Below are 23,419 nucleotides of genomic sequence, written 5' to 3'. Positions count from 1 at the left end.
TGTAACCCCCACGTGGCATTAGTAACTCCCTAGTAAGGAATCAAGATCTATTTAGGCCATAGTGAAGCGAGTAATACCTCAATCAATCAATCAATCAAATAGGGGTTTGTTAAGTATAACTACTCACCCGAGAGGGTCTCGAGGTGCTGAGGGGAGGGGGTGCGCAGGTCCTGGTCGTTCACTGTGAGATGTCAAACGGGAAAAAGTGACGGAATCAATCAATACTTCACCTTGTATGCACAAAGAGCAGTGCATGTTTTGATCCGGGCCATAATTAAAGGGCTGAAACATGTCAACTAATAGTTAAGGGTAATAGTACAGATGTATCTTTACTCCCACTTTTTTGTAAGTTTTATAAGTTAATGTTGACATACTCAAACAACCACTAATAAAGGAATACCAAGGTTGGTTTGAGATATTTTAATATTTTTAGGTACCACGGCTAGGAAAAATATTCAAATTGCTTCCTAAAATATGGTCAAGCCCATTCTGGTTTTTAGGGACCGGGGTGAGACCCTATGATGAAGCATGCCACTACAAGAGTAGGTGAGGGCCTACCAAAGAAATAAGGACCTTTTCCATCACTAGCAAAGCTTCTTTTGGGTAGTAATTTTGTACACTAGGAAGGGGGATATCATTTTGTGATTGTTGGTTTAAATAAGGAGACTGTATCCCCTTTCCTGCAAATTGAATTTCTCTCTTCCCTTCCCAGGAGTGCAATCCGGTTGGATTCTGCTACAGGTCGACTGATTTGTACTAGTTTAGAATTCAGCCTCTGAGGAGAGGTTTCAAAACCATACAGATATTCTAAAAATTGCTTGAAATCTTTGTAGTTAAAGAGCCATCACTAATGTAAATATACAAAAAGTAAGAGTGGCCCCAATAAATACCACTGGGCCTTTATGGGTGTACTGTGCTTCATGCTTTGGACTGCGCTATTGCTGAACTTCAAAGCTCTGGGCAGGTCAGAGGGGCCAATCTTCTGCTTTGTTCTGAATTTTACATTTTTCGACTTCTCTGAACAGGGCTGTGATCTGTCCATTCTACAGAAGAGAGTCACAATCTCTTTCAAAGTCCCATCCGCAGATCCCGCCAACCTTCATTTACAGCATCACATTATTATTATTATTATTATTAAAAAATTTTATAGAGCGCGTAGTCACCCGGAGGTATCCCAACTCTAAGAACCCTACCTCTACAGGTCAGTGGGCCGGGAAAAGAAGGGGGGAGGAGGGGGCTGGAAATCAGGGTTCCGGTCGGGCGAGTTCTTTTAGGGAAAAAGGTGGGCTCTGCATGGATTTCAGGGCTATGACCCTGTAAAGGACCCATGGCCAGCTAGTCCTCAGTAAGCAAACTGCACAGACATGAAATGGAGGACCAGTTGCCTGTCACATTGGCTTGCTAACCTCATCAGTGGTATTTATGGAATGAGGGTCCAGATGTGATGCTCCGTCACTGATAGTTTAGAGAGAAAAGTACAAAAAGACCTTTGAGGGAGTGCCATTACTCTTAATGTCTGCTGCAGACCTGCCAACTAGCATGGTGCCACGATGTGCAGCTGCTTTCACACGGTCACCATGTGAGGAGCCGACATCACACAGTGGTAGCTGGAAGCCACTGCACAGAGTGGATTGCCATACCTACCGTCGCATCTACAAAAGGGCTATGTACTCCTCCGAAGATTGCCAATCAGCGCATACATGCCTTGCTGTATGCGGACGATATAGTCATGTTCGATTTAACGCCTTTTGGACTTCAAAGTCTTTTGGATCTCTTATACAACTACTCTAAAGAACATTTTTTAATTCCAAATATAAGTAAAACTAAAGTAGTTGCATTTTCAAAAAAGAAAAAAGGTGTGAGGTACCATTGGAAACTGGGAGGAGAGACGTTGGAGCAGACAAAGGAATATACCTATCTTGGTAGAATTTTTTCGTATAATATGAGTAACAGCAAACAAATCGACCATTTGAAAAGGAAAAGTGATCTACATGCTGGGGCCATGTCACGCCTGTACACGGCCACTGGAAGCAGGCATTTTTCGGCACTAATAAAAATCTATAGAGCTAAGATTCCCCCGGTTCTTTCATATGCCTCTGAATATATTCCCTTAAAACAATGGAGTTATATGGACTTAAATGAAGGCAAAATACTAAAAAAATTACTGAAAGTTTCCAACTCGACACCTGTACAGGCACTAAGACTGGAATGTATGATCACAAGCGCATACGCGACAGCAGTAGCAAGCATCATCAGGTGGGCCTATAACCTTCTCCATGCAAAAGAGGGTACTCTACGACATTTGTTAAAAGTCGAGACATTTAGTAACGATTCCGCGTACTTTATTTTTTCCAAAAATATGGGAGAGGCCTTACACTTAGCAAAAATCAGTGTAGAAATGCTGTCATCATGGACACCTGCACAACTCAAACTCTTTCTAAAAAACTTTTCTCCCAAATTGAGTTATGAGCTTGATCACTCCCACTGTACTAAACTATCTATGTACAAGACTTATGCTGACTCTCAAGAATACAAACAAAAACAGCCGTATTTGGAATATACTCTTACACACGGTGCAAGGCGCACAATCATGATGCTGCGCTTGGGTATACTTCCCGTATTATCTTTTTCCTCTTCCTGGAGACATGACAGTTCCTCGCAATGTAACCTGTGTCAGGGGGGTAAACAGAATCTAGAGCACCTGCTCTTTATATATCCAAACAAAAATGTTGTTAGTGCAAGGTTAACATGTTTAGAGCCAATATATCGGTCCTGCAGGATAGTCAATGCAAAAGATTTTATTTCTGTATGTGTTAACCCGCCTAACGAATATGTCTGCTATAGAATTTTTAAGTTTATGAAAATTTCACTGAAAATTTATTAATTTGTATGTAAAACTAAATGTATATTTTCTTTTAAACAATTTTGTGGTCCTCAAAAGAGTACCGAAACAAAATAAAAAACTTTGAACTTTGGATTGCCATATTGTCTTTGGAGCCTTTGAACAGCCTCAGCGATCTTTGTTTTTTTAAATGTTTGCAGGGGTGTGAGGGTCAAAGTGCCTCTTTGATTATTCTTTGCATGAGGCTACATCGCCTCCAAGGCCCCCCACGCAGTAATCACACAGTAAAATATATTTTCAAGTTGGCAGGCCTGCTTCTGGCCAGCCAGAAAGGAAGACACTTCAGCTGCGCCCACACCTGGAAGAAGAATCCTTCTTCACTTCATCAAAGGGCACCAACTTGTGTACACCAACAAACCACAGGGAAAGAGGGCACTCCTGTAGTAGGGATCAAACGCAACACTGGTGGCTCAGAGGAAGACATTCACAGAGTATCTGCATAATAATGGCTGGTTCTAGGGAGAATAACAACTCTTTTTTTGTCAAGGCTATTCTGTCCCACTTGCAGTGCATACTGTGTGGAACGTTGTTTCTCATCAGGTCTCAAATGCCACGTGTCACCTATACCTATTATCTGTCTTCAGAAATAACAAGGCACTCTCATTTCACACATTACACAGCAGGGTGTAGAATCCTGCGCAAAATCACGTGGAGGCACTACATTTCTTTGAGGTCAATTTTCTAAAGGCATCTGCTGTACCCTCCATCTCCCACGAGGAAGGCAGGCATATTTTCCAGCTTACCTAGCACCTATAAATCAACAGCCCACAACTGCTATGTGTGCTATTTGTGCTTGATTCAAGGGTAAACGTCCTTTGTGGTCAGCTACTTGTTTTGTGCAGCATGTAGATGACTGTGGTGTACAGCTGGAAAGCAACTTCACATTGAGAATAAATTTAAGCTTTCCTTTACTTGTCAACAACTGAAGTTGCTATTGTCCTAGTTAGAACTTTGGTGTCTTCAAAATAATATCAGCAAGATCAGTTTCTTCCACACGCTGTTCATGAAGAAAGGAAAGAACAATCAATTCCTCCTCCGATGAACACAGATTTCCTGAGCAAAATAGAATTCAAGAGAAATCATATTTTTTGCTGGATTACCCCTCAGTCCCATTCTAGCCTGAACACTCCTTTAACCTCTGCTGAGTTTAATGGCATGCATGAGAGAGAGTAAAACTTATATTTGCTGCTGTGCAGGCTCTTAGGGATGGACTGTTCCTATTGAAGCAGGGTCAATACTGATTTGCATATAGCTGTGTGTCACCTGAGGTGGATGGTGGGCAAAAAAGAGATGGGTTAGAATGGTACCCCAAGCGATTGCCAGTGGTTAGACTTATTGAAAGCATCCGCCCACCACCTTTTGTGTTTTTGACAGTGACCGATAAGACAAGGCTGTAAAGACCATCACAAAGTATTACCTTCATGAGAGAAGACTGAAAAAAAGCGTGTGACAACCACCATTAAATTTATTGGAATGCCAAACAAACAAACACAGCATGAGCAGTCAGATATAAACTAAAGATGAAAAGCTTTAAAAATGCAAAACTTAGTTCGCTCTGAGTTCATCTATTTTTGACAATATGAAAAATTTCAAATCAGCTCTTGAAGGGAGGGTAAATCCAGCTGAGTGGGCCAGAAAGAGGACAACACAAGCGCTGTACCACTGTTCGGGGCACACCTGGTTCAGTGACCATGTGCTGATGTAAGCACAGGTTCACTCTTCAATAGACTATCCTCTTGGGTATGACAAAGTAGCTACATTTGTTTCTAGAAGACCCTCATATTAGGGAGTCACTGCACAGAGATACCTGGATCCGTATATTATAGTGACGTGACTGGAAAGAGTGGTTAAAGGTTCAGTTTGCAAAACTTTGGTCATTGTGGGGTCCTGACAGTTCTATCACCATGAAATTTCCCCTCTAGCAAAGTGCTCCTGAGATAATCTGGTAGATGCAGTAAATGTTTAATTGTGCTCCATGATTCAACCCATCGTCCTGAAACGTTTCAAATTTCTACACTGGAACTAGAGATATAGAATGATGTACCTTAATGAATTCATTCTACTTTTTTATTGATACACAAATTAAGAGGTACCATTAATGTATGGGGGTATTAAACAGTTGAGCAAACTGTGTAGCCTTCTGTATAGTTTATTTCCCAACAAGATAATATCTCCAAAATATTTTTGTTTAAGGTTACATTTACAAAAGTAAAACCGATTTATAAAATATATAACGGCAACTAATCAAGGTTATTTCATCATTTTAACATTTTCCTTGACGCTGTTAGGCTGCCCACTTAGAAATAGCTGACTATTTAGCAAATGGGTACATTTCCTGATTATTCTTATTACTGAATTTTTAATTACGCTTTGGGGGACTGTGAGCACTATGCACTCCCACGTATGGGACGAGTTGGTTTAGGAACGACTATAGGTTTAGAACAAATCCAGAACAAATTAAGCTGAATCGAAGAGGGTACACTATGTTACACCAAAACTTCAACAGTTCAAATGATTTTTCAACTGATTCAGTATAAAGTGGGAGGCCTTTAGGAGCCAATTCACAGTTTAATAAACTGTTTTTGATCTGCAAATAATGCAATGTATGTTTGAGAAGGTATAACAAATACTCATCAAACTCGACAATCTGAAGGGTTTGAAATGCAATTAAAAAAATACTGTAAAGTGCTGCCACATTACCTGCAGGAAGAAATAATAAGAAAATAATAATCTCATCCTTACTGATTAACATAACGTGCTCCTATATGGCAAGTTGACCAATAAGCGAGTCTCTATAGATCTCTTTGATGTAAATATTAGTGTCCCTAAAAAAAAAGAACTTTTCTCAAATATCAGGATGCTCTGTGCAAGTGAAAAATATGGCTGCTTGTTGTACACCTGATCACAAAATCACACAATTCCTTCAACTTACAGAGTAGCGAACTACGCATCCTCCAACGTACTGCAGTGCTTCGTTAGGTGTATGAAGAACCACACAATGAAGCTACAGCAAAGTTGTCTGTAGGGAAATGAAACATTTCACTAGATATTCATTGATGTTTAAGTGTAGTTGTACTAATATCCCATGTAACCTGAATTTGCCATCTTTTAATATGCAATGACGACGCATTAACCGGAAGCTCTGATCACACAGAGAGATGGGCTTTGCACCTGGCGCCTAAGTAGCATAGGTGCCATCATTTGAAAACACATTCCAGGGGCAATTTGCAGCACAACTATAAATTACTTATTTGAAGAATTACCACACCCACTGCCCCAAAGCTTTGCCCACTTTGCCCAAGCCATATAATTAGCATAATTGAACTCTGCCTACTTATAGGGCAGAATATAGGATCTACTCAAAGAGAGAATTGCAGGGAATTGAGAAGGGAATTGCAAACTTAAGGGCCAAGGTAGCGGAGTTAGAAACATTCTCCCATTCAGCTGCATTGGAAAATATTTCCAACTCTGCTACTTTGCCTAAAGTTTAAAATTCCCATGGCAATGCTCTCCAAAGTGCAATTGCTAGGACTGTCCTAGGATAGTAAATTACCCGGGACAGTTGGCAGCTATCAATTAGGATTGTCTAAATGTTGTGGCCTATGCAACATCATTATACAACCAGCCTGTCTGCTGTTTCTCATGATCTCGTTCTTGCACCCGCTGCTTAAAGCAACCAAAATTTTGTCAAATGACGTTATTCTAGTAACATTCGATAACTGCTATAAATGTAGGTGCTGAAGAGCTCATCTATTTGGCGACTGCCAGGAAAACCCCAGCACATTTTTTGCGATTGCAGCTTTCAATAAATACATTTTGCAGACTCAAACAAAAGGCAGGCCAAGTTTCTTCGACACCGATAGTATTACCCATGCTCGATCACAATATTATGCAGCATCCCATACCTTTAAAATAACATCTAAAAGAAGTAGGTAAAGATGGGGGAGTTACATTCTCTGTTTACCAGTGAGCAGGCATCGACAATAATGAGACCGGCATCATAAGGAAAAGATGGTATTAATGCAGAGCTAAGGACTATTTCTTACTATCTTCTTGTGAACCCCGTTTATTAACACTTCAGTCAGGTGGCACTTACCCTAAATGTCTGGCAGTGAATCAAGTTCCATTCTTTAAGGAATGGAATCCTAGATTGATGTTTTGTTACCTTCACACTGTTCCCCTCTTTTGGTAAAAGCTATTGAGAAATGTGTGACTCTTCAGGTTACTTGCTTTATGATAAAGGATAATTTCCTTAAGTTATATCTATTTTTTGCTGTGAACCAGACGGTAATAAAAAAATATATATATCTTAGACATAAAGGGTGTCAGTAAAAAACAGGATTTGAGGTCTTAAACAAATACATTACAGATATTTAAAAAAATGAGATTGTTGAAGTTACTGCCAGCAAGGCAGAACAAACAATGGACCACAATTGCAATTAGAAAATTTGGCTTTTATGACTAGACTGCTGATTTAACAATAGGTAGTCAGGCAGACTATTCTAAATATCTACGTTTTTCTTGGCTTTCGCAATCAAACTACTAATTAAACAATGAGCAATGGCAAAGCTAAGAAATGTAAGAAACTTCTGCTACAAACATAGAAACGAATGTTCTGGTGGCTAAACAATGGGCAACCATGAAGCTCTGAAGTGCCATTCACTATGTCAATTTCGCAAAATAGGGAAAATGTTTCTCAAGTTGCTGCAACACATGCGGTTGTTTGCAAATCTGCGGCATGTCACGTATCCCAAAGATCTGCCCAGTAGGGGAAACGATAGAGAGGATGGGTGACAATGTTTTCCATATAACTCAGTTATTAGAACTGCAGGCCTAACAAGTCAGCTGTGTGCAGTTTATAAAGAATCCTGTCGTATGTAGTATCACTGTAGCAAATGGGTTCTGCCCATTCAGTCCATTAGGATTTTTCACAAATGTCCAACTGTTTTTTATTTTTTACTCTTACTTTGAGCGAGTCTCACTGCCTGAGGTTCACTCAGCAAATTCATAGTAACTGGACTAAGTGTGTTAACCGCCAACATCTGCATTTAAGATAAGGCTACTGCTGCACAGCTAGGAGCAAGGGGCACTGGGGGATCACACATGAACATGTGAGCACCGCTGTGGGCAGTGCTTGTGAGACTACCATCGTGCCCAGCCCAGTCTCTAACACTGGTAGCCTGTCACAGAAATGGCTCTGCAAGGACTGGTGCTGACCTGGGCTAGGCCTCATAAATATGAGTGGGTATTCATAGTGTAGGTCTGTGGTCTTTATTGTATTATAGATTATAGGCAAAACCTGCCTTAAGTACAGTTACGCTCCACTTAGGCCAACAGGCTCCTGCAAGGTACTCAACTGGGATAAAACATGCACACGAGGTTTGAATTTGCAGTCCTCAATATACCATACCCAAACCCTATAGGATTTCTGGATTGGTCACATTTCTCTGGCTCAGTTTATAATCAGATTTCAGGCCTTTGTCCACCCTGTTTGGCCAATATTAATTGCTCTGCTACCCAGCAGAGACAAAGTAGCCTCCCCACAAAAAGATCAAAAGACAAATTAAGTGTTTGACTCACGTCTTGGAAGAGGAAACGGGGGAAGTAAATCGACATCTGATAATTTGCTTGTTATCCCCCAAAGCCCCCCTCCCATCTAACCCCCCAACCTACCCCAATCCCCCCACCACCGCCTGAAATGAGTTTTTGTCAACTAACCCCAAGTCTCCAACGGCCATGTACCCCAAACCCCAAGACCAATGATTGTGAGTATTGCCAGAGCTTTTTCTCAAGTGCAGGAACCCCTGGTGGTAGGTACTATGAGCTTTTGCCCAAGCACGTCAGGTCAAGGGTCCTGTATGGTCAACCTCTACGACTGCATTTTGTGGCCTTTAGATTGTAAAGAAGGGGACTGCCACGTTTTTGAAATCAGCATTCTTTATTAAAAACATTGGCAGTGCATGCATTCTGTGTATTATTAACATTATGCTTAATTATTTTAATAGAGGTATACGGTTCAAACATGAATTGGTTGCTTTTTCTAATACCACGACACCCTGACAAAGCCAGTAGGCCTGCCTTATTTAAAGTGACACCCCATGATATTGTGATGTTACATCTAGTATAGCTGGGGGTATTGTGATTGTATATTTCAGGACCCACTACGGGTGTAAAGTAAGATCAGGGTGTCACCAAATGTATTTCCAACTCTCTGATAAACATATTAGTATTTAATCAGTACTACTTAATAGTGTATGTAATAAAAAACAACTTTTCTTTTTTAAAAGAAAAACACTGGCTGAATTTATTGAGTTGTGTTTTGGTCAGCAAATTCGGAGTGGTAGCCCACACACACCACCCCCGAGTAGGTCTTGGACTGCTCTGCTTCGTTACCCTAAAAAAGTACTAAATGTGGTACTTGGTTCCCTGTAATGAGACCACTGTGGACCTATTCTTTGCAAAGGAGGCACATTCTTCATAACTGACACACAATTTCTCAAACTGTTCAAATTGATATTTTATGCACAGAAAATTAAATGTCACGGTTACATTTTTGCGCAGGAAAAAATGGCCAACTCCCAACACAAGCAGATTCAGTTTTAAGGACTCTCTGTAACTGGCAAGGTAAATTACTAGAACATGTGATGCATCATTGGTAGGCAGATGCAAAACAAATGGTTTTCCAAACAGTACAAAGCTTGCGGGTTTTATCAAACGACATCGAAAAAAACGATCAAATGTAAATTGTTGTCATTTTTCCACATGAGCGAGCCTGTGTAATTGCCACGCACAGTTGGGCTGAGCAGGCTTTTTAGGAGATTACTTTAGATACATTCATACTGTGGGGGCCTGTGCGCATGGCGGTCCTACTAAGCTAAGCACCGCTTCATTCCTTCTACGCTTATAATAGGCTTGTCTACTGTGACTTAAGCCTTCTAACAGCTGTAAATATTTAAGTCGCAGTCTACCCCATAATCACAGGATTTCTGCCAGCATTTCTTTTAATCACATTTTACAAAAGCATCATACATTTGTTTGAGAGTAAAAAATAAACCACCCAACAACACCACATATGGCAAAGCGCCATATTTACTGACAGGGTCTGATTGCAGTAGTTACTTCATAGACACCATTCAGCACAATTGTTTCTAAAAAAAAATTGTAAATATTTTACTTCTCCTAAAACAGAGCTATCAGAGTCATGTTCGGCCTGAAAAAAGGCATCTCTCCAAAGAATGTACCACACTGAACTGACAACCCTGCGAAACATTGTAAGGCAATACTCCAAGCACACAATTAACTAATTAACCACGTTGTATGCTCTAAACAGAAATATCCACCGCACCTACACGAAGGTGTGACATGCATGTGTGCTTGAATACAGACGTGCACGCAGTGAGTGGGTGTTGGGGTGTATAAGAGTGACAAAGGGTGTTAAAGTCAGTAAGTCATGGTCTTTTACTGGGACTCACTTGCACAAGCTGAAGAGAAAACAAACAATGGCAAAGCCTATAAATCTGCAAAAGAGTTTCTTCATTGATCAATGACTGATGACTATGTGATTGTATGGCTGGGTGAGTGAATGCAAGAATTAGTTAATGGTTGGAATAACGGATGAATGAGTAAGTGCCTGTATGTAAGAATGAGTTGATGGGTAGATAGATGGCTCCATATATGGACCGATGGATAGATGAATCAATGACTGCTTGAATGTGTGGATGGATGAATGGGTGAGGGAGTGTATGGACTGCTAAATGAGTCAGTAAAGTTCAAGGGTGAATCAATGCACATGTTGATTAAGTACCTCTGACATCCCAGCATCTCCCACAAGCACCATCTTTCTTGATTCAATCAAGCACTCATATCAGCTGCTGCAAATACATGAACTTCCCTCCTTTCTGCCAGGCTAAAGCACAAGAAAATACAGGTCTGCTCTAAACGCACTCATGCAGCTAATGTAATCAAAACGCTGGATGCCACAACACAGCCATTCTGCTATGTGCCATATATGAGACATTTAAAACAACCAACAGCTGTAATGTGGATCGATATACATGTGAACTAATCTTACAACAACCAATGTCTATGAGGGCCTGGCTTGGAAGGAATTCTTAGCATCAGGAGCTTGTAAGCGGGAACCAGGATGGCGGCGGTCTAAAGATGTGGTGCAGTTCATACTTGATTTAATGGACAAGGGCCTCACTCTAGTTACTACAGCTGGGAAGTTAGCAGGCATTTCTTTTATGGGAAAGCTCCTTTGGGGTTACACCCACTCCGCAGGGGAGGTTGGAAGAATAATGTTGGGCTAGGGAGCGGGGAGCAGAGCGTTCGGTTTGGGGCCCCCAGTCTTGGCAGAAGTTAGCCCGCTTGTTGGAAGGTTTACCATTGGTGTGTACGGATAGTTTTGAGGCTTGTCTGTTTTCCACTCTCATGGTGTGGATGTTTTTTGAGGCTTTTAGAGTTTCGGAGCTTTTGGAGTCTAAGTTGAAGGGGGGCATAGGGTGGCAGGATGTCTGTGTCAGAGAGGGGTATTCATATTTGGCTGTCAAGCTCTAAAACGGACCAGAGGAGCCGAGGAAAAGGGATCTGGTTGAAGGCCTCCTCCCCGGTCTTGACGTGCCCTTTACAGTGGGCTAGGCGTTGGGAGGGAATTATCCATTGGGTCTGGGGGGGAGGGAGTTTTCCGGCATGCGGATGGGTCCCGGGTTTCTGAATACCAGTTGCGCATGGTGCTTTGTAAGGCTTTGCGGAGTATTGGTTAGATGGGGCGCACTATGAAACCCACTCTTTCAGATTCGGGGCAGCGACGGAGGCTCATAATAGGGGTTGGTCTAGGGAGGACATTATGCGCCTGGGGCGCTGGTCTTCTAACTGCTTTCAGCGCTATGTGGGAAACAATGCGGGGGAGGCGCATGCGTCATCCTCTTTGCCATAAGTTTGATATTGCTTTTCTCATTGCAGGTTCAGTGGCTGGCCCCCGTTCGACGGAAATGACCATCTGGATTTTGGGGCATTCTTTTGTTAAATACGCTCATGTGCAAGCATGCTGTAGTTATTTTGGATCATTGTTGGGTTTTAATGAGCGTTTGTTCAAAGTGGTTTGTGGTTTGGAAGGGAAAAGGGGGGATGCTCTGGAGGGAGTTGATTCCGGCACTGAACTTTTGGTTCGTCAGGGGCCAGTGCCCGGACGTGCTGTTAATTCATCTGGGTGAGAGTGAACTTTGCGGGGTTAAAGGAGTGATTTTGCTGACACATAGCACAATTATATAAAGATCTAGGACTCAGAGAGGATCTTGCCCCCGCCTCCTGGCACAATATACACAAATATTTTTGTTACAGTGTTGAGGAGCCCCCCGGTGAGTGATGCGGGACCCCCGAGTGCGTGGGAGGGCTGTCATGGTTACTGTCTGGGGCCATGTGGGAGTTTGTCTATTTGTCGAAGATAGGTGGCAAAGGGTTCCCAGATGTCCCGGGGGCGAGCCCTTGGCAGCATCAGGTCCCTTTAGATGGAAAATTGTTTGCGACAATATATAATGTCTGTGATCCAGTCTTGGGCTTGTGGTGCCCGTGCTCTTCCCCGGTTCATTGCAATTCTTCTCTCTGTGAGAAGGAGCTTTAAAGCGATCAGTTTACAGGAATCACTAGGCATGTCCTTTACATAGCCCAGTAGTCCCAATAGTGGAGACGGGGACATTGGCATGTTGGTAATTCTCTCTATGATGCAGAAGATTTCCACCAAGTAGGCGGCAATTGCAGGACATTTCCAGGCCAAGTGAATGAAGTCCGCCTGAGGTGAGTGACAGCGTGGGCATTGGGAATCCAGGGATAGCCCCCTTCAGTGTATTTGTATGGGAGTTCGGTATATGCTGTGCAGAAATTTGAAATGAATAAGACGTAATCTGTAGTTTGGAGATAGCATCTCAAGCTGACCACAGCTAAAGGCCCACTGGGTGTCAGAGGTAGGGCAAGGTCTTCTCTCCAAACCTCTCAGGCTGGTGTGGCCGCCGCCTGCCCAGTGCGCTGCATGTGGTTGTACATGGATGTTATCAGTTTCCGAAGTGAGGGTATTGTATATATGGTCTAATGCTATGAGTGTCTTCAGAGGAGCTGGGAAGGTGTTGTGAAGCGCCCGGCATGACGTACGCAGTTGGTAATACAAAAAGACGTCTAAGGGTGCTCCTATGGCCGTAGCTGGTGTTGGAGGGCAAGGAACTGGCCTTCTCGGTAGAGGTCTGTTAAGGTGTGAATGTTTAGCTTGCTGGCTCGGCTGATTGCGCCTTTATCGTGTAGAGGAGGTAGCAGGGGGTGCTTCACCACTGGAACGGATGGGGCGTAGAGTTGTCTGAGTCCTGCACATCTTGCCATCCCGATCCATGCCAAACGCATACACTGCAGAGTGTCGATCTCTGAGGCAGGCGGTTTATATAGAAGAAATAACGCTGTCGATAGTGGCCACGGGGAGGTTCAGTCTGGCTGTCTGAACCACGACATGTGGCAGTAAAGGTGTGGAGTGAGTCCAGTAGTGTAAGAAATGTGCCTGGGCACACATCGCTCCTCATATCGTGGCTGCATCATTAAAACTCTTCCTGTCACGCTATGGTTACCCTTCATATGGGTATTGCTTACCCATATAAGGCTATCTGCAGGGCAGATCCGAAGCTGCCTTTTAAAGACAGACAAGCTACTACACTAACTCCATATAGTGCATTTGCATCCAGTACTGCAAACATTACCGGTAGCTTACTAAGTATTCTCGCTGTGTTTATCCCACTATTGTACATTTATACTCACTGACATTACACAGAAATACAAACATTATTTATGCAAGACGAGCAGCGATCACTAGGTGATAAATGCTAGCACCTAGCCTTACATCATACACCCAAAAGCCTACCAGTGCAACTGTGCCGTCAAAAACAGGTCTGATTTTATAACAGACGAAAACCAGAATGCCCTAATCTATGATGTGACAAATATTTATTCAAAAACCAGATTAACTAAACACACCATGCCTTGCTGCCTAGTTTAGCAGCATTTTATCATTCTATTGCTGCGCCAAACAAATGTCTGTAGGGTTTGAGGAAACTTTTTTCCCACAGGGCTCACAATTCTAGTATTTCAGATCAACTCATGTGACCTTAGCCTTCCAGACACCGTGTATTACTGGACTACTGTGTCACGACTTCGCTGTATTAGTGCGTTAAGTGAAGTGGCACCAGGGTCGAGAGGTATGAGGGCTCTCGTGCACTTCAATTATCACTGCCTTTTATAACCCAATTGGTGGTCCAGGAGCCCATTTTACATGCTAACACTGGGGCCAATGGCACACTAGCTACCACCATATCGCAGCTTTAAGTGTTCAGACCTTTGTGCACTGTTGTTTTGTAACAGTATCATTCAGTGCAAGTGCTTATTTGTTATTTGCAAAGGCCATACTTTATTTTACTGAAGCATAACCGTGAGACCCGACTATAGGGCGATGGATGCACAACCTTAAAAGCCACGTTCTGCTCTGCAGCTTAAAGCACGATTAATTAAAAGAAAAACAAATACCCAAAACAGGAGACAGCGAGGACTAGCTCCGTTTCCTGTGGATAATTCAATTGGCCCATTTACCAGACATTTCATAAATGAACCCGCTCCAGCTGAGCCGAGCATACTTACAGATTATAAAGCATATCCGCCATGTTGCTGCGGTAGTACAAGGCATTTCTATAGGCGCTTTCAGCTTCGGAAATCTTGCCCTGGCTTTTCAGAACATTTCCAAGGTTACCCCACGCTGCAAATAAACACACAGGAGAGTATTAGGTTGAAACGCACACATTATAAATAAACAGACAAAAAAATAGACATCTTAACATGCGGAAGTTTCAGGACAGCAAAGACACACGAGTGAAAGTTGAATTTTACAAACATGACGACTGAAAAATTTAACGTATTTCATAGACGTGATTCTATCAAATGTTTCACTACAACACATACCCACTGAAGAGCTCAGTGTGAAACCGATAAGCAGAATGTTTTACTTGCACACACACTCAATATAACCATTTGTAGGAGAAGTGGTCTTCAGGAGTACCACTGATTTATTAGTCACTGACAGAAACAAAAAACCGCAAAGGAAATCATAAAATGACGTAATGTCAATATTAAAGATTTGTTAGAAAAGGAAATACTAACAAAGGCGAAAATTGAAGCCAAAAGTTCTTCAAAGATTCATGAGGGGTGAGTGTGTGGACAAAAGTAATTTCACCATCTGTCCCAGGCAAGCCAGCAGTATGGGCAGATCCCACATCAGTGATGTGATGATACATACTTAAAGAACTTAATACAGTGGCTTGAAAATCTGACTTCTACTCGCGTGTCATAAATGCCCATCCAGGACAAGATGAAGAAAGCACAAACGGTGCAATGTGAAAATATACAATACATCAGGAACCCATAAACCTGAGGAGGTAATGACATAAAAGCATCATGGCTTAGCATTTTTCTGATTTATTTTCTGCGACATTTTAGCCTAGAATGATGATAAACAGACTTCAGGAACAGGCAAACAAATTGACTCTTATTCAAATGAGTATCTAGTGTGAGTAAACACTTCCAATTCTGCACACAAATACTACTGTGAAAATGAACTAGCACAATACATTCCAGAAACGAACGCAGTGTACTGAGGGAAATACTGTGACTGTTAACCTGTAATCCTTAACATACCTACCCCGAATTTTTCGTGCTAACTTTGCAAAGTGCACCTCCCCCATAAAGGTGCCTCAAATTAATCACAACAATAAGGGGCCGAACCAACATGCAAGCCAAGTTGGAGGATCTCAGCAGGGCTCGAGTGGAGGTACCACGTGGGTGGACGGCGTCTCCCCACTCATTTTACCGGGAGCTCGATAACTATAAATTGCAACTGAGTGCAAGCCACCTTTAGTGACATAACTTCCTGTTGTGACGTCAGCGTCCCGCCACTTCTTCTTTAGGACTTGTGGCCTGGATCTCAGTGACTGGTCTCAATTTCATATCTAAAGTATCGAAACAATGTTGCTAATACTTGATCCAGCCTGTGAGCACAAGGAATATCTAATAAGAATAAGGCTTCTGGCCAAGCTAGGTTTCATCCTAAAATTCACTACGTAAAGAACTTGCTGAGACACACAAGTTTATTACACCTAATAAAAGATACACATAACTTCTTGTCACCCAAGAGAAGACCTTTATTAGAGCTCCCAGCTACAGAATTGGGCATGTTCAGTCAGTACTGTTAAACAACGGGTACTAACAGAGGCTCATGTTGCCGCCTAACAGAGGTCCTGAAATGCCACTTGTCAATCTAACAAAGCAGCTGCAGCCTCTCTTGTACACTTGCCCTGAATTTGTGAAAGTAGAGCCTGAACTATTGCAATAGCTAGTCAAATAATGCCTCTAAACACTCTCCTGAGACACATTGTGGATGCCTGCAGACTCCGTTTACAGCCCCAAAATCGACTTAAAAATTGTTATAGAGCTGAAATAGGCCGAGCTCTACAATTAGATCCAGACTGCCCTAGGGACATCCAAAATGTATAAATGGTCAGCTTCTAAAGACTATGGTTCCATGAAGAAGGCCAGCAAAAATAAGTCTTGGGATGTCCGAAAGGAGGGTTGGCCAAATTTGAGAGAAGTGGCTTCCAGGGAAACAATAAAAAATGTATATCTACAAAATGAAGCTCCAAGTAGATATGACTGCTTCTAGAAAGCCAACTTTACAGGGGAGGAATCTTGTGTCCACCAAGTCAAGTGACTCAAAGGGCTGAGACTCATGATGAAAGTTTCGCTGCTAAATGGGTCATAAGGCCATTTTGTGAGCAGTCCGGATGCAAGAACTTCGACATTTCCCAAAAGTACAAAAAGTTTGCTTAAAGGCTTTAGAAGATGTACACTGAAACTTCAAAATGGACAACAATAAACAAATGGAAAACCCATACTGAAGTAACACTACAGAAACCCCAGTGTTTCTCATATGATTTTTACGTGGCGGCATGAGTGGACAGATGTAGTATGCCATTTCCTTAGAGATGGCCAGTCTCTTTAGACATTCCCGCACAGCCTCCTCAATGGAAGTTGAAATGAAGGATGAAATTACCTCCCTGTGGATTCTAGTAGAGGGTGATCTTGGTACTTTCCATGCCACAGTGGTAATTTGCCAATTGACTGGGAATTAAACCCTTCATGACCGACAGCATAGCAGAAGCAGTACTGTTGGTGCACGTAAGTCCATGCCCAAGCCCAAGCCCAAAGGAATGAGGCAAAAGGGGGGACAACTTGAATGGGAACCCTATCAGCAGATCTGCAGGAGTATGTCATGTGTTGTGCGAGGGATTGAGAAAAAGGAAACTTCTATTTGTTTTTTTTCCTCATACATTGGCTTTCCCCTTGTGAAGAGATGCAGTTCTTGCTCTGCCCGAGCCCCATTCAGCATGCCAAGTCTGCTGACGCACTGAACCTCGTTTCATGCTGCCTCTTGACATGCATAAATGTCTGCATAGTCTCTTTATATCGGAACATATATCTCACGGCCTTGAACATCTCTGCTGGTTCTTTGCAGCTTGAGAACATTATTTAGTTCTCTAGTCAAGATACCCTGAAACTTCTAGGTTCCTGGGGTAGTATGGCATAGACGATATAGCTTAACCTACTCTGACATCAAGAATGTGACTAGGTCAGAGAGAACACAGAGGGAGAACGTTTGGGTGAGAACACCAGTTGGCAGCCGACTGCTGGTGGATGTGGCGGATGTATTAAAGGCTGCACTTACCTTCAAGGCAATGGTGTCTTCCCTTATTCCGACATCACATATCTGGCAACGCAGGATGGGACACGAAGTTAGAAGTGGCTAACACCTCAACAAGGCGGTGAATGTTTCCAGATGGTGTTGAGTTTTGTCCAGGTCGGTGTGCAGTGAGAAGGGGCTTTATGAGGATCACATGACCTGCTTGGGGGGTCTGAAGTGTGAGTATGGTATTTAATTGTAAATGCATTTATATAGCGCTTACTACCCCTGACAAGGCTACGAAGCGCATTTTCAGCGAGTAGCACGCTTCTCTGGGACCCATAGAGGATTAGTGTTGAATTAGTATAGTGAAACATGCAAGTACATTTTAAGTGGTGGATAGGTTAGTCTGTTATTTGGATTTAGAATGATAGCAGAAGGATAGAGGATTAAAAAGGTTTGTATTTATATAGCGCTTGTTAACGCACGCTATTCAGGAAGCCCATAAAGGATTAGTGCTGAATCAATATGATGACATATGTAGTAATTTCAGTGGTGGATATTAGTCAGTTATTTTGAGTGAGAAGGATAGCGGAGGGATAAAAGGGGAAGAAAGGTTTGCATTCATATAGCACTTGTTACCCCTGATGGGTGTTGAAGCACTTTTCTGGCGAGTAGCACGCCACTCTGGAACCCATAAAGGATCAGTATTGAAAATTAGTATAGTAAAATATGAAGTAATTTGAGTAGTGGATATGTTATTCAGTTATTTAGGTAGAGAAGGGTAGGTGGGTAGGTGGGTAGGTGGCTGGCCTTGGAGTGACAGGGGCTGGGGAGGGGCAATGGCTCCAGAGTGTCTCTATGAGTCAGCACTAGGCTGAAAAGGCCTGGTTTGCATTTGGAGTGGTGGGAGGAGTAGCACCTGCACGTGAATAGGGCTGTGCTTGCCTTCCATAATTAAGGCTCCTCCCGCATTGGTTTGTCTGGGGCAAGGGCTTACACTTGCAATGGGGAGTGTTGTGCACTGTAAGTAGATTTTTAAGTTCCCCCAGAACTTGTTTGCACGGGGCTCAGAGTCCTGGGCAGGGGAGAACAAAGACATATGCCCAATAAGTACTGGGGCTGTGACCTCATATAGGGGAGCTTACTTGAACTAGCTTGAACTGGACCTAAGGCACTGCGTGGACTGCAGTGTGCCAGAAGGACCCACCTGGGGACTTTGCCCCTCTGGAGTGATGACCTGCTGCCTGTTAGGCTGATAGGAAAACTGCAGCTCTGCCGTGAGGACCCTTGTGCTGGCCTGCCAATTTGCACCTTGCTTGTGTGCCTCCAGAGCCTCCCCAGGGGTTCTGTTATGCGCCCTTGTTTTGATTAGCTAGAGCGCTCGGTGAGCGCTGGATCTCCCTTCCACTGTGGGGCCAAGTGCATGTTGAGAGCTATACCTGGTTTGCTGGCAGGAGAGCGCATGGAGGGCTACTCTTGCCTTCTCTTAGAACCCAGCGGTAAAAGGGAGGAGGCACTACTTTTTGCCCTGCGGGTCAGCTTCATGTGGTCAGGCCGAGGAACCAATTAATCTCCCCGGGCTGTAGAAGCCAGCCCGGTCGTACTTGTCCATTTTGTGGAGTGTTTTCTCTTCCGTGCTCCCGGAGCCCCAGCAGGGACCTACCGGAGTGCTTCCATCCAAAACGTGCACTCAGTAGTATCCCCACCACCCCCACCCCAGGGCTCAGTTCGGCACCTGATCTGGGATTCTCCTGTGTGCTTTGGGGACCAGCGAGCCTCGGCCTCCAGACCTGCGGGATGTCTAACGGTGGGCTGTCGCCTATCCTCGCACCAGGAGCAAAGGCCAATTCAAGACGGTGCTCCGAGGCAGTCGTGCTGGAGCTCGCACACCCTGAGCAGTGTGTGTCCTTCTATTTGGGATATCTCCCCTTCCGAGTGCTCACTGGCACTGAGACGGGAGCCAGGGTGAGAAGGGAGTGCTGAGATTCCCTTGCTGGGCTGTTGTCTTTGGGTTGTCGGCTGGTCCACATCACGCTCAATGCGGTCGGGGCAGGTTTCCACCCTCTACGTGCTTTGTGTGGCAGGCCAGGGCCTGCTACACCCCTGGATGAGTAAGGGCAGGTTTGGAGGCCTTGTGCCGGGGGAGAAGCGGATAGCCGTATTTCCTGCCTCGAGTATCATTTACCGTCTATTCTGGTATGAGCAGCGCAAGGGCGCCATATGCAGTTAATACCTACACAACCTGGAAGGTCCCTGGTGATTGGTGACTACTGCGTTGTTCTTATGCCATGAGGTGGAGCTATGGGTCATTACAAATGTAGGTAGTGGTATATCCCGAGTGGAAATAGCCAGTGCCATAGCAGGAAACTGCATACTGACTCTGGATTGCGTATGATGGTCAGCAGTGATGATTCATGGACCACATCTTGCAGTCTATGCCCTGATAGGAAATGTTTTGTTACATTGCCAGGGTGTGCACCACTGGTGTGTACAGTGATGTGATGGTGGCATGTCAAATAGGGGCATGATGTTACTACAATGTGTATGCATAATGTATTATGTTAAGTGCAATATTACCAGTAGGTACCTGTTGCCCCAACCTTAATGTTTAGGACAGTGGCCCGATTGGCCAAGAGGTTTATGCAAATACCTGTAAAGTCATGACAAGTGCCTAGTGGCACAGTAAAATATGTGATTGTGTTCTAATGTGTTTTTATGGATAATACAAAGGCTATTTTAATAGAACCTTGTGTGGAGTTTCTTTTGTGGTGTGCCTAGTGTTTAGCTGATGTGTGAGTGTGTTGTGCAAACGCTTTACACATTGCCTCTGGGATAATCCTGAATGCTCTGCCATGCTACCAATGGGTTGATCAGAGGTTATCTTCAGCATATAACACCCTTGCACGGACTAGAGTGGTGATTTCTGCCTGGCGTAGGTTCATGCCCTAGCCAACCAGACACTCCATTTCTAACATTTTCAAACTAAACAAGGGTCAAATCAGCTTTATTGGCCTTGGACGTGAATAAAGACCCTTCAAAGGGTGAGGTGGTTCTTTACATGAGAAGTTATGATGAGATTTGGAGTAATGGAAGGTTTAATATCTATAGTTATGGAGGGATAGCATGAACCCCAAGCTTTGGTGATGGTTAGCGGGGTTCTCAGTCAACCTTTTAGCCTTAAGCGAGGAACCTGAATCTAGGCTGCAATGCCTTTTTTTCCCTTCTGACCCCACTCCTTGTTCTTGCCCCTAAATCTGCAGCCATGAAAATACAGCCATCTCGAGAGATTATGGCATTATCATTGATAATTCAAGACACAAAGTATAACTCGTTGCGGCTGGTGTGATGTTTTACCAGTCAAAGACAAATACCTCATATGAACCTCAGAGGGAACTTCTACATATCTTTATTAACGTGTCATGAAACAAGATGGAATTTGAGCAGTTGCTTCTCATGTCCATTAACCTTATTGGAGAGGAGTTGGATAATTTGGGGGTATTAGTCCACCACTCACTTTAGTGATAGCTTGGCTAATATTGCAGGATCTCAAGAGTCTGGCTGGCAAGCTAGTTAAAAGCTCTGCGTCAGGAGACTAAATGCACTTACACAAAGGGGAGAATATATTGATCTCTTGGGTAGGCAGAATTCCAAGAATCAAATGAACATAATTGAGCAGTTATTATACACGTTTCAAGCCATACCTATTAAAATCTGACTGAAGGGTATTCATGGATCTGCAGAGGGATTTCGTGTGGCAAGATCTTTCGTAGTGCCCTATGTGGATGAGAGGAAGTGCTCTATGGATAGTTCAATGTCAAAAACCCCATGTAGTGTTTGTGGTATTTAAAAAAGGCAATCTAACAATGCTATTGATCATCTTTGGTGCAAACGTTGTTGGATTTTAAATAGATGCCATTTGTTTGCTAAATTTGACAGGACCCTTTACCTCTTTAGACAACTGTGATAAAAGCTTTTATCATGTGAATGTAAAACATTTGCAACCTTCGCAAACAAACCCCATAAGTATATAGAATATGTTTAGCACATCTTTTTAACAGAGCGCTGTTGAAAAAAGTCAGAATGACTCTACCTTGTCATGTTCCAATGCTCCAAGTTGAATTGGGGCAATATTATTCTTGAACTATATACATATAAATTGTAAAATTGTAAATTGATACTTGTATAGCGCACTACTCACCCGCAAGGGTCTCAAGGCGCTTGTACGAATACCGCTGTGGAACCCATCCTGGCTTTCCCTGTGAGGCGTCCACTCCTGGGCACCCCCAAAATGGAAGCCAGGCATCCTTAGCGTTGTGGGGGTCGCTGTGGAGATTAAGCAAGCTATTGCCCAGAGTTGCAGAGTGGGACACCATGATTGGAATAGGCACCGAGGCGAGAATTATCAGGTCCGTGGAATTTTGAGCCCAAGACCCGCCGAGGCGGGTCTTGGGCTCAAAACCCTGGTCCCAGGCCAGACCTCTGCATCAGGGTCTGCCGCTCTAACCATTGACCCACACTTCTCCACATATATACATATTTTTTTAACATGTGGTTATCTTGTTTAACAACACTACTCTTCAGCTGTTATTAAGTATCAGCGGTGACACACACACCCCTTTTTTCTACAGTGTCTGTTAAGACATTGTATTTCACAAGAACACAGTCAATATGCAAAATGTTACACCTCCACTATTTTTTTAATCTTCACCTAAGGAATCAGTTATTAGATGGGATAAAAGGAAAAGGTTTTCTATAATTATGCACATGTGTGGAACGAATCTGAGTGCAGAGAGGAAGCATGCTTTGTGAATACATTGTTTAGGTGCAGAGGGACAAGACGCGTTATAGGATTTACCAGAACTCCCTCATGCTGAAGTACAAAATCATAATGAGTTCGAAATAGCTATAGCCAGGTTAGATCGTCATTATCTGCCACGTGTAAGTGTCATTCTGGAGAGATATCATTTTGAATTTAGAGAACAGGGTCTAAATGAGTCAGTACAGGAGTTTGTCACAAGTTTAAAAAAATTAGCCTCAAATTGTAAATTTGGGAGTGCAATTGAGGAAAGGATTAGGGACTAATTTGTGTGGCGTTGCAACAGTGACAAAGCACGTGAAGAGTTATGGATGAACCTCCAATCGAAGAAGTGCTCATAGTTGCCAAACAAGTAGAGCACATGTTGAAGTGTGTAGGAGAACTCAAAGCCAATAAGGTGCCAAATGTTACGGACAAGGAGGAGGTGTTATGTTGCGTTATTGATTTACAAAGCACACAGCTACCCAACAGGGTCTCCCGGCGCCGGACAGGGCGGCAGGCAGAGCCATGAGACTGCTAAACAATAGCCCCAAGATAAAAACTCAAGCTTGGCAGATAGTTGTGCGGGGTAAAGGCTAAAAACACTCACTAGAAAGGTGGAACCAGAAGTTAAGGTACAGAAGAAGCTAGAACCAAGTTTCAAGGGCACAAGCTACAGGTGTGGACTTGAGGGTCATAGAGCCAACGATAAATGTTGTTCTGCGTGGTTCAAAGTGTGCAACTCGTGTGGAATCAGAGGACATTTCAGTAGATGTTACAGGAATAAGAACAGGAAAATATATAGGAACAGGAATCAAGAAACATGTCAAGAGATAGTGCTACAAATAGGAGAAGCAAACAAGTTGTTTCACTCTGAATTATTGTTTATTGATGGTAAACAACTTTCAATGAAATTTGATTCATGCTCTTGTTTACTATCATTTCCAATCAGATATTTGAAAGACTG

The 23,419-nt window shown here is 43.1% G+C and overlaps 1 protein-coding gene across 2 annotated transcripts in view; it reads right to left on the bottom strand.

Annotated features, from left to right (window-relative positions):
- TMTC2 (transmembrane O-mannosyltransferase targeting cadherins 2) overlaps window positions 1–23,419 on the bottom strand; it is a 675,216-nt gene that overhangs the window by 297,532 nt on the left and 354,265 nt on the right. For both annotated transcript variants that reach the window (XM_086919639.1, XM_086919642.1), the window contains exon 4: window positions 14,567–14,681. In XM_086919639.1, coding sequence (XP_086775765.1) covers window positions 14,567–14,681 — 115 coding nt within the window. The remainder of the gene's footprint in view (window positions 1–14,566; window positions 14,682–23,419) is intronic.

This window comes from Lissotriton vulgaris, chromosome 1_1, assembly GCF_964263255.1.
Source record: "Lissotriton vulgaris chromosome 1_1, aLisVul1.2, whole genome shotgun sequence".
Taxonomy (NCBI): Eukaryota; Metazoa; Chordata; class Amphibia; order Caudata; family Salamandridae; genus Lissotriton; species Lissotriton vulgaris.
The sequence above is the reverse complement of the archived record's forward strand: the minus strand, read 5'-3'. Positions and strand labels throughout refer to the sequence as shown.